General features: G+C 34.4%; 1 protein-coding gene across 2 annotated transcripts in view; it reads left to right on the forward strand.

Moving 5' to 3' along the window:
* LOC120514493 (torsin-1A-interacting protein 2-like) overlaps nucleotides 1-11,965 on the forward strand; it is a 32,674-nt gene extending 20,709 nt beyond the window's left edge. The window contains exons 5-7 of one of the 2 annotated variants that reach the window (XM_039734894.1): nucleotides 6,240-6,290; nucleotides 6,500-6,577; nucleotides 10,914-11,965. In XM_039734894.1, the coding sequence (XP_039590828.1) occupies nucleotides 6,240-6,290; nucleotides 6,500-6,577; nucleotides 10,914-11,680 (896 nt within the window). In that variant the 3' untranslated portion in view covers nucleotides 11,681-11,965. The remainder of the gene's footprint in view (nucleotides 1-6,239; nucleotides 6,291-6,499; nucleotides 6,578-10,913) is intronic. The other variant, XM_039734895.1, reaches the window with a different exon arrangement.
* The last annotated feature ends 317 nt before the right edge of the window (nucleotides 11,966-12,282 follow it).

A 12,282-nucleotide genomic window follows, 5' to 3' on the forward strand; every position in this document is an offset into this window, starting at 1 on the left:
ACTCAGCTGTCAGAGAGAAGATTTAATTTACTCATACTGCACTGATATTAAAGGCAGTTTCCATTTAATAATGAGAACACAAGTACAGCAGACATTCAGCCAAAATGGTAACATGCAGTAAATGGGTAAACAGGGAAAAATATGTCAGTTTAAATAGCAAGTCTCTTTGAGAGCACTCAAAGTACAATAGACCGACTGTTAATGAAATGCATGACAGATAATAAAGGCGTCTGTAGCAGTGAGCGGGAAAAGCATCTTATTTGTTATTACAGAGTTTACCACAATAGGGTAAGGAAAAAGAAACATGAATTTAAATAATGGAAACCTGAAGCTGTTAAAGCAGTGGCTTAAAATGGGTTTGGTGAAATCAGTATGAAAGAGTATAAAGTGTATAAATCTCTTTTTAAACAATTACTGTTAGATGGATATCAAGAAAGAAAAATCAAAATACATCAGCGTCACCAGTGGACATATGCAATAGTATCTCTATGTACATACATACACAAACACACAAAATCACTTCTATATGTATTAACAATGACTAGTATTCAACATTATGTAAATCCATATAATATCCTAGTTTAGTATGAAAGATTTACAAACCAAACGGTTAGATAGGGTGTAGTAGTATAGTATAATTTAAATAAACATGGGCTAAACAAGGCATGAAGTAACAAAAGAGATTCTGAATGATGAATCCACTTAATATAGTTATTTTCCTCTAATACACCTTGTTTATATTCTACCACTGCAAAAATCAACATTTTATGAATTTAACAAATATTAGGCAGTTATTAATAATTTAAGCCAATGCTTTTTTGCCCTTGAGGTAATGTTTTCAGTGCTCACCTTTTGATTATCTTTACAATATTTAAATTTGGCAACCCGGTGTCTTGCCAGTGGTAATACTTTCTCTTAATAGTCTTCATTTAATACAATATAGGGTTGGATTGAGCTGGGTGCCCAATGTAGCAATATTGGATGCAAAATAGGAATAACACTTAATACAAATTGAAAAGTGCATTTTCACAAGTGTTTATGCTTACTTGTACCTTACCAGTTTAAAGTCCAGTTAAACACAAATGATAAAGTTTGGAATGGGGGAGAAAACTAAAGTTCTATTGAGAAAATCAGTATGGTTGCCCTAGCACTACTGACTCAGTCGTAAATGTAAATTTTTTGAGTTTCATTGAATAATAATATAAATTTTGAGTATATATTTGATCTCTGATTTTGATATACTTTGTTAATTATCATTATTAGATGTTTACGATTTTCATTTGTTTAAGTTGTTCTTTGAAGCATTTCTTTGTGTTTTTCATCAGTTTAATATTCAAGCTTGTTTTTTTGCCAAATTATGTTTACAGGCTGTGCATTTATGTACATTATTGTATATAAATGAACAGGTGAAAAGACATAATTTTGTGAACTACGAACCACATGGAAAGCATCTACAGTCAGGTGGGAGTCCTTGGTGGTGTTGGTGTAAAAGAGATTGCAGCAGAACTGTGTTAGCAATATTAAAAAAGTGATTTAAATTTGGTTAATTCATAGCTAAAACTGCTAAAAAAGAACTCCATTTACATCAAATCCTTTAAATTAGTACTGTCTTATTATATTTTTGGATTCATAAAATGTCTGCCAACAAAAAAAACAAAAGTTACTGATTAGTTTTTCTAAAAACAGAGTCCTTTCCTCTAATTAATTCCACTACTTTTTTTTTTTTAAACTCCTAACACTGATCATTAATTGGTTTTGTGAAATTAATGATGATGCACATGTGGACAACAGTGTTGGCTTTTTCAAAAACAGAAGGCTATGCACTGATTAAGAAAAAAAAGCTACTGTAATCTGTTTATCTCAGATTTTTTTGTCACATATGGTGTACATAGCAAGAACTTTTTGAATGTATGGCCAGTTAGGCTCCTATCACGCAATCTGGTGACTCTCAGAAACTTGTCTTCTGATTGGGTTGTGACTCTGAATCTTCCAGATCTCTTCCTATCAGAGTTTCTTCCAGTTTCTAATTGTCTTTAGATTGTATAGGACACCATAGTCACTGACACTTTGATTTTTTTTATTTATTTTTTGCAGCTTCTCTAAATGAAAGGCCTACACTTCTAAGGGTAATGATGTTCTGTCTCATTTCACTAGTTAATTGTCATTTTTTTTGCCATTATCAGTGGAATATTGTCCTAGTAGTAGTTCAGAGGGTGTAATAACACAGTCTGTTCCAGCTCTGGTTTAAGACAGATAGAGGGTTTTTAAGTAAGATAACAGGGATACAAAACTTGTTATATATATAGTATGTATAGTATATGTATGTATATATGTACAGTATGTATGTATGTATGTATGTATGTATGTATATATGTGTGTGTATATATATATGTATATATATATATATATATGTATGTATGTATGTATGTATGTATGTGTATATATATATATATATATATATATATATATATATATATAATAATAAAGTATGAGACTTCAGACACAAAGGTTTGGGGCAGCCACCCATATAATATATTCCTGGCTGCAAAAATAAAGAATTGTAAAGCAAGAGTAGTTTACAAGACTGAGTCCAAAACAGAACTGAAATCCAGAGGAGCGGAAGTGGAGGTTTTATAGGGAGTTTTGAGGAAGTGATGTCAGTCCAAGGGCTGGGAGGGCAAAGTGATGTCGTCCTGCGGGGCCAGGACAGGAAGTGACGTCTTCAGAATCGAGGCACCGGAAAATGGCGGGATTTCCTGGGAAAGGTCTGCAGGGAACTTAGAAAGGGAACTTAGAAAGAAAGTCAGTGCACCCCACCGCTCCCTGGTCAGGGGAGTCAGTACCATTCTATAAGCCCTTCAGCTGCTTCCTACTCACATGTGTGTAACAATATATATAAAATATATTATTACATTACAATTTACATTTCCTTATTTGGCCGACACCTTTATCTAAGGCACTTGCAACATCTATGATAAAACTGGTTACAATTCTTTTTGGTTTTCCAATTGGAGCACAGGCCGGTCAAGTGACTTGCTCATGGTCACAAAATGTCAGTAGCAGGATTTGAACCCACAGCCTAAAGGTCTGAAATCCAGAACCATCTATATATGGATATAAAGTGCATAGTTGACTGACATGCTTATCGACAAAAATATTTGATTGATTGAAATTTGAAAAAAGAAAATTAGCTGACGTGTTTTGTTTTTTTTTGGTATTTGTTGTTAATAGTGCTCTAAAAAGTGGGACATTCTAATGCATCACATCCCCTGTTTCACCACAGCATTGACAGAGATTGCAGAGAGAAACTGGGTGTGCTGGTTTATGCAAATGAAGGCCGCCTGAGAAGTGAAGTAAAAGGTTTGGCAAAACTCAAAAAAGATGCGTATAGCAAGTGCTTTCCAGGAGCTGTGGAAATTCATAGTCAATTTCACGCAACTGATTCAGTAAGAAAGATATTTAATAAATTTTACCCCAAACCCTATTCACCTTATCTGCAACTGTGTGTATATGTTGATATAAGGACTACAATTCCTATCAGCCATTGCACTGCTCTAGGCAATTTCATCAATACTCACTAAGTTTGAATAAGAACATCACTATAAACAGTATGCCATCAAAGGTAACAACTGCTTCATTTCCTTTTTCCTTAGTCTCTTTGAGATAACAATTTCATTGTCTTGCTGAATTACAACATTGATCTTAAAGCAGTGTTTCTCATCCTTTATGGCCTTGGCTCCCAGTTTTACCTTTTTTAAGTTCCTTGATGACCCAAGACCCCATTTAAAGAGTGGGGGTGTATCCCCATTTGTGAATCGAGCACAATAAGAAGAGTTGTGGAGGAGTCCCCTTGTAAACGAGTATAGTTAAAAACAAGGAAAAAATATTGCACAGTGTTGTTGTTCGCTTCAGCAGACCGAGGTTGTGCCATTTGTGAAAATAAATTTGAAATAAATCGATTACTTTTTTTTTCCCCCAGTGTATAGTGTTGCTTTTGAAAAAGCTAACACTGTTGTCCACCTGCATATTATCTTTAAGTACGCAATACCAATCAACGATCAATATTGAGCAGTTTTTCAGCTGAAAAAGAACAAAGTAGAAAAAAAAGTAAAAGGAAAAAAACATTTCAAATTAAGTAATGGAGCAGAGCAGAATTTTTTTTTGGCTATAGCTGATGGTGGTGACTGAATTAATCAATTTTAAATCTTCTTTGTAACATGACCGGAATACCGTTTAATAAAGAGTTCTGCAGCAATCTCTTTCACACCCACACCACCAAGGACTGTTTGTGGCATGTTCAACATTAAGCAGCTCAAATAAACTAGTAGTATTAGCCCCTGGTTAAAAAAGGATAAATATAAATACAAGAAAAGTACAGTGCTTGATTAGTTACATAATAATTATGATACATCTGACGAACCAGGCGCACTATAACTGAGGCCCACTGATATAGCAAATTTCCCAGGTGAAGCCGGGTAACACAGCTAGAACACTGTATATAGCTCAAGACAGATGCACATTAAACACTTGTCTGACAAAGCAGAAATAGGAAAATTCAGCAAATTTTCATTAACACATCACAAAACTGTTGGTTTTGAAAGATCTCTCAAAATAATATACTGTATGAAAATATTAGGGTTTTGGTTTCTATTTTTAGTTTTACACTTTTTCACATGGATTTCTGAAATCAAACATTTATTTTTAGTGTTTTTTTGAGGCTCCAGATTATGATTATGGTGTTTATGGAAATTCCAATTGCATAAAAAGTTATCATTTTTTTTGGACTGTTTTGTCCAGCATTTTGTTTTTTTTTTGATTGCTGCTATATTTTGTTACCATTGTCATGACCACTTCATGCATTGCTAGAGACATGTCCTCGGAAGTAGCAACCTCTGAGTAATGACAATACAAGATAAAAGGTCATCTAGGAATTTACTTCCTTATCTAAGTTACAGATACAAAGCCCCCTTTTCAATTGCTCTTTCTAAAAGTCGTTTTTCCTGGTTCTATGATTGTTGTTACTCATTTTGCCTTTGACACTTGTGTTTTTGATCTCACATTTTTGACCCTATTCTGTTATTCGTCTGTTCTTCTGGTCATTTCTGAAATATAGTCCATTTACTAACATAACACAAAACATGTTGTGCTATAAAATATGTAAAGTGTGTGTTTCTTGTTCATCTTGAATCCCAATATTGAAACTAAATTTAATTTATAGGGAGAAATAAATTAATGAAAGTTGGAAACATTATATTTTTACTTTTAACCTTTTATTGGTTAACAATCTTTTTTTTTTTTTAATGTGAATGAAATAAAACATTACCAATTTTTAAATTTATTTTGATATTGCACATTGAGGACACCATTCTCTGATTGATATACAATCATGGCAAAAATAATTAATAACTTCTTGAATCTACCAGAAAAAAAATCTTAAAAAACTTAAGTGTAGAGGGAAGTTACAACACATATAGTGTGTGGTGGTCAACTGGGGGCTGTACCGAGCTGGGACGCCTGGAAGGACCGGGAGAGGGACTATGCCAACCCCGGACCACGAGAGGGCAGCTGCTCTGGTTTGTATGAGGGCCACGGGAACTGAGCATGGAAGCTCAACCCTGTAAGGGCCCGTGGCCATGCCAGGGGGTGCCCAGAGGAGTGAGGAGCTGTGGACGTTAGCACTTCCGCCACACCCGAAAGTGCTACCAAAAGGATTACCAGTGACACCCGGAGTGCTTCCGGGTGCTCATGTGGCACTTCCGCCTCACCACGAAGTGCCACAGGAAGGTCGCCCGAGGGCACCTGGAGCACATCCGGGTGGGTATAAAAGAGGCTGCCTTCCTCTAGTCATTTGCCGGAGTCGGGAGGAAAATGACAAAGCTCGGGAAGGAAGAACAGTGGCGGTGGAAGGAAGAGAGACCCCTTGAAAGGCCTGGACTTAAGGGTGATTGGTGCAGGGGCACTCACTACGTGCTGTGTGGGGCTGTTTTGTGGACTTTTGTGTAAATAAACTTGTGTGTGTTGGACTTATTGGTGTCTGCCTGTCTGTGTCCTGGCTGAACTTCCACAAGTGATACCCAACTTAATTTTTTGTGTATAAGTTTTCTATATTACAAAATTTTTGCATACCTAAAAAATTAAAAATGTGTGTACTAATTTAAGTAGTTTATTTGCAGATGATTAAAGATGGAAGTACAAAAGAAATGTATAATATGTAACTTTTTTTCTTCCTTACATTCTAGCTGGTTTTAAACAAAATGAGTTCAGACAGAGTGGCACTTGGAAATTAAAGGGTAAGAAATCCATCTATTTTAAGAAGAAATTTGCATATTTAGAGCATATTCAACTGATGTTAAATATAGTTTGCATTATATAGTAGATACTTTGTTCCTGTAACTTATGAGTAAATTTAGGTTAAAATATACAATTAAGTTCTAATCAGGTTTCACAGGTTATATGGAAAAGATTTTTTTAAATACAATTTTTTCTTTTAAATCCTTAGAGGTCGCAGTTAAGCAATCTAAAATCCAAGCACCAGTAGACAATTGTAAAAAGTACTTGGCTCTTAAAATATTCGCAGGTTGGTAATTTATATTTATTTTTTAGTATATATATTTGTCTTGTAGAGGAATTACAAAATATATCTCACAGCAAATAACACAGGTGTTTTGCATTAAGCCAGGCCAACTGTAAAGAACAGTATTACTTTTCAAGTATTCTAGGATCATTGCAAAGAAAAGAGCTCACTCTAGTGTCAATGTCAATTTATTTATATAGCACATTTAAAACAACATAGGAATGCTGTGGCCAAAGTGCTTTACAATAAAAGATACAATTAACGTAAATAGAAATAAAATAAATGAACATAAAATAAATAGAAGTAGATTACATAATCACATTGAGGAAGCATTCTGGACCAACTGTAACCTGCGTATCAGGGATTTGCTAATCCTAGAATACAGCGAGTTGCAGTAATCAAGTCCAGAAAAGATAAAAGCATGAGTAGCTTTCTCAAGATCCCTAGAAGATAAAAAAAAGGCTTGATCTTATCTAAAAGACAAAGCTGGAAAAAGCAACTCTTAACTACAGAATTAATCTGTTTCTCAAAAGAGAGTTTACTGTCAAAAATAACACCATGATTGCAGACTTAGGTTTGCAAAAGACAAAGAAAGAGCTGAGAAGTCCAAGACCAATTTGGGCTTTAGCTGATGGACCCACTATCAACACCTCCGTTTTTAATTTGATTCAGATCAAGAAAATTATTAGCTATCCAGGATCCTAGTTTAAAAAGACAGTTGTGCAGTTGATTCATTGCAGAGTTGCTGACAGGAATATACTCTGTATCATCAGCATAGCAGTGAAAAGAAATTTTAAATTTACTAAAAATAGCTCCAATAGGGTGAAGGTATATAGAGAATAAATGCACATTAACTTTTTGAAAAATACTAGCTTACTTCACAATCATCCTGACTCATTGGAAAACACTTTGCCTAATTGCAGTGAGACGGATTTTCCAATAAAACATCCTCACCAAAACTGTTAGTACCACAAATTTTTTTTCTCCTCTTTTTTATATTTTTTCAGCCAGCTTAAAAAGGTAAACTTGTTAATTAAAGCCAGTGGAAGGCAATTACTTAATATTAGTAATTTTGTATTGATTACGGTTTGCTTTCTGTTCCGTTTGGTTTATCCTGTGTCACTAATCCTTTTAACCCACTAAGAAACAATCTGTATTTATAAAGCACTCCAATAGATGGTGCTGTCCAGATTTCTAAACTCCTGTTCCTTTGTGTAATCTTACAGTTTTGTTCTTTCTAAATGCTTATCTTAGCAGAGGCAGGACAAGATTGTCTTGAAGCATTGTTTGTGCAAATGAGAGTTTGAATGTAATGAAAAGAATTTAATTGCTACACATACGCTGTCCAAATGGGAAAGCAGTTGGGATGTAAAGACATCGACTCTTGTAAAGCACACCGGAACCCCTCAGTGCACAAGCACCAAGCTGCAGTGTTCGTGTTCACCTATATGTCACTTCGCAGTTAAGGGGTGCAGTGACATTCATTTGGGAAAAACACAGTTATTCACGTGTTGACGTGTAAATGCCTACCAGATGATGAATTTAAATAAGTGAAGCTGAGATAGGTTTCTAAACACTGGAATTAATAAGAACAACTAGCATTTATGGTAGTATTTGTAAGCAATCAGCCAACTTATGCATTTTGGATCCCCAAGACATTGTAAAATGTAATTCAATAAAAAATAAAATTGCAACTCTGTATGCATTAAAATGTTGACATACATGAAAAAATAATAGAACTTTTAGCCATTAAATGCAAATACTTTAAGTAGTGAAATCTTTTTTAAAAGGTAAGAGTAAAGTTATTTGAATAATAAAAATTAAAGAAGCTTACATCCAGTCAGCATTTTATTTTTTTACATAATGAAAACAAATACTGTTACTGTGGTAGTACAATGAAATGTTACAAATGGCATTAAATGCTAATTCAAATAGTTTTGCAATCTTTTATAAACAGTAGACATAAAATATTTAAATAAACATTAAATGCACATTCAAATACAAACAACACTAAAATAGTCTTTTTTTAAACAATTGTTTAGAAATGTAACACACAGACTACTACTACTTGTATAGGCTTTGCATAAATGCAAATGATGTACATTGCATTTTTGTGTAAATAAACTACTATCTATTTGTAACTTCCATATTTTTTTGCAAGAATGACTAGCATGTCAACATGTTCTTCTGTGAGGTGTTCTTTTGTTGGGCTGCAAATGAGTCCTGATGTACTGCAATCCTGTGTACGTCTGACACACAGTAGGACAAATATGAGCACAAGGAGGAGTACCACCACTGTGTATGCAGTTGAGCACTGAAAAGATAGAGGGTCCTACATTATATACTGTACCTAATGTGACTAAATATCATTTTAAAATTGCACATAATAAAATAGAAGAAAGTAACATGCTACAGCAGCAGACTTGGTGTCGAGGGAGAGACAGAGCTCTACTGCTAAAGAGTTTGGCCCCTGATTGAACAACGCAAAATAAAAGTAACCCACAGGTAAAAATAATTGCAGACACCTGTCTTGATGTATTAAGCGTTTAACTGACTGCAAAAATCATTTTAACCTGTAGGAAAAAAAGAAACGTCATATCCCAATTTCAAATTTAACAGTTGTCACAATAATGAGACATACTCAGATAAAGATTTGGGGCAGCCACCCGCATAATCTCGTATCCTGGCTGCAAAGTCGTTCTTTTGTGAAAATACACAGCACTGAAGTGCATACAAATGAGTCCAAAACAAGACTGAGGATTTAGGGAAAAGGGACAGGCTTTTAAAGGGGAAGACAGGAAGTGAGGTCATAAGGATCAGGCTCATGTTCTTTAGTCATTGGTTTGACATCACAGGGACTGGAGCCATTGGTTCGAGCCCGGACGTGACATCACAGGGACCGGAGCTGGTAAGGTCTCCTTCCATTGGCTTGGTCCCGGAAGTGACGTCAAGAGAGCCAGATGGAATCTCCCGGGAATGGTGGTCTACAGGAAAGAGAGAAAAAGAGTCAGTGCACTCTGCCAGCTCCCGGCATGCCTCAGAACTGCCATCACTCAAGCCCTTTAGCTGCCTCCCATGCGCACGTGTGTAACACACTTTACAGGTTTTTACTTAGTAATGCTTCCATAATTTAGAAATTAAGATACCTCTTGAAATGTTTTGTGTTGACTTGCAAGTCTTGTTTACAGACTTAAAAGCATCTTGTGGTTTTCTGTCCTCATTTGGCATAAAACTTAAGTATTTCGAGACCCCACTCCAGCTGCTCTCCTTATCAGTTTAGTTCCAACATTGCTGAAACGCCTACGAGTGCTGCAACTCGAACCATGATGACCTGGAAATGCATTTGTAATGTACGCTGTAGAAATGATACCATGAAGAATGAATATTGAAAATGATTAAAATCAATACTTACCGATATTTTGATATGTTTGACAACCCCATTAGCAGTTATATTTTTGTCTCGATGCAGTCTTTTAAAGTTTAATGTTACTGTTATTTATTTACAGCCAGTTCAGTGCTGCATAGATTCTTGCTGTAGCTTATTATCCCTGAATGTATTATTTTAGTGTATGACTGCAGCATCAACAAGAAGAACAAAGGCACTTGTTTTATGATGATGTTAGCTGTACACAAATTCCTGTGTACCAAAAAATATTTTAAATGTATTTAGTTCTATGCAACTTATTTTACCAGATAACCCAAATAATTAAAAGTGTATAATATATGTATGAAATATTAAACTCAACTATATTTATGTTTAGTTTTAAGCACTTAAGTATTTATTTTGTGATTGTTCTTATTTCCAAATTAGTTTTGTTTCATTAATAAACAACATTAATGTTCCAGATGCAGCTCAAGGATCCAGTATTATATCCCAAACATTTATATTTCAGATAAATCAAATTATTTTGCCAGAGTAGAAAAAAGCTCCATAACAGTTCTCAGATAAATAAAAAATATAATAAAATAAGACTTGCTTTAGCAAAAAAGTGTTTATACATAATAACATTGCTTAAGTAAAACTGTACTGATGTTTAAGTTCTTTTTTATTATTATTTTGGTTTTCTTTTTTTACAACATAACAACGGTCTAACCCTTGAATATAAAAATTAAACTGTTCCACATTGGAATACTGAGTCAAGTGGCACTAGGTAAATAAAAATATTTATTGTACTTTTCTTATATTATAAGCTCAACATTTCTTTATTATTGTAATAGAAGATGCAATAAATACACCAAAACGTAAATGTGGATCGTTCTACTGATAGTTTAAGTGACTAGGACAGGTATTTATACAAAAACTGTAATGGGATTTTAACATGTAGATTTTTATTTTCAGGAATTTGCATTTTGCTTTGCATGGTAGTTTTGTATGGATTGGTGGGTCAATACGGCTTTCAGAATAAAACAGCTGTGACAAATGGGAAAGACAGCCTTCATATTTTTCAAACGAAGTTTGACGAATTGAAGTCGACTTTTACTAATCAGAGACATGAACTGTGGAAAAGAACCAAAATTCTCCTAGAAAAAAAACTTAAAACTTCTGCACATACTGGACCAGTCAGCATGATATTAACCTCTGGCCGTAATGCACAGAAGACTCTTCACTGCCTTGCTGACTACTTTGCCAGAGTTTATTCTTCAAGTTTAAATGCAAGCTTTTCCCAGATTGATGGCTCCAGTATGTCATCTTTGGACAGCGATCAAGTTAAACTTCAAATAGATAAAGATTTAACTATTGACTTTCAAAGCAACAAGACCTTTGTAGTTATTAGAAATTTTGAAGAGCTTCCTCCAGGTTCAACTTTAATTTTTTACAAATACTGTGATCATGAAAACGCTGCCTTTAAATCTGCAGCTCTTATTTTCACTGTCCTATTGCAAGAGGACACATTAGACCCAGCAATGACTTTGGACACAGTAGAGGAGAAGGTTAGAGATTATCTTCAAGAAAGGTTTCTTACCTTTAACCAGCCCGCAGCTTTTGACCAAATGGATAGCGACAAGCTGGGAGGTCTGTGGAGTCGCATTTCGCACTTGGTTCTTCCTGTTGCTGAGGAGATGAACATTGAAAAACATGGCTGTGATTTGTATCACGAGAAATAAATGCATTTTTCTTGATCTTTTTAAAAAAAAAAAAAAATTATGCTGTATATTTGCATTGTGTTTTACTGTTATGTTTTATATAACAGAATGACTCCCCATTAAATTTTTTAATGTCTCTAACAGTAATCAAACAGTATTTTTGAGTAATTATTCTGCACTTAATACCCCATTTAAAAAGTACATTTTTAAAAGGATGATTTTAAGCTCTCCAAGTTTATCACTTCAAACTCAGCTGCTTTTCAGTCCATGGTATATATTTATACAAATAAAAGTTATCATCAAACTAAGATGTTGATAGTCTATATTTTATTTATTTTTTCATTAACAGTTTATAGTTGTTTTAACTTTCAACTACACCCATACGCTTAAGTAATCCTCAAGTGGAAAATTAATTTTCAAAATTCCTATTCCTGGCTGTTTCAGTTTTCTAGTCATAATTTCATAAGCCATTATTATGCTTGTTACCCCCAACTCTGTCAGTAAATCTAAAAAATGCCGTCGATACAATGTAATAAGTCATCATTAAGCCTGTTACCCCCACTGTGACAGTAACATTTACTGTACTAACAATTTCTTTCTGCAATTTCCTATATTAATTGCAT

The sequence above is a fragment of the Polypterus senegalus genome, chromosome 14, assembly GCF_016835505.1.
Source record: "Polypterus senegalus isolate Bchr_013 chromosome 14, ASM1683550v1, whole genome shotgun sequence".
Classification (NCBI taxonomy): Eukaryota; Metazoa; Chordata; class Cladistia; order Polypteriformes; family Polypteridae; genus Polypterus; species Polypterus senegalus.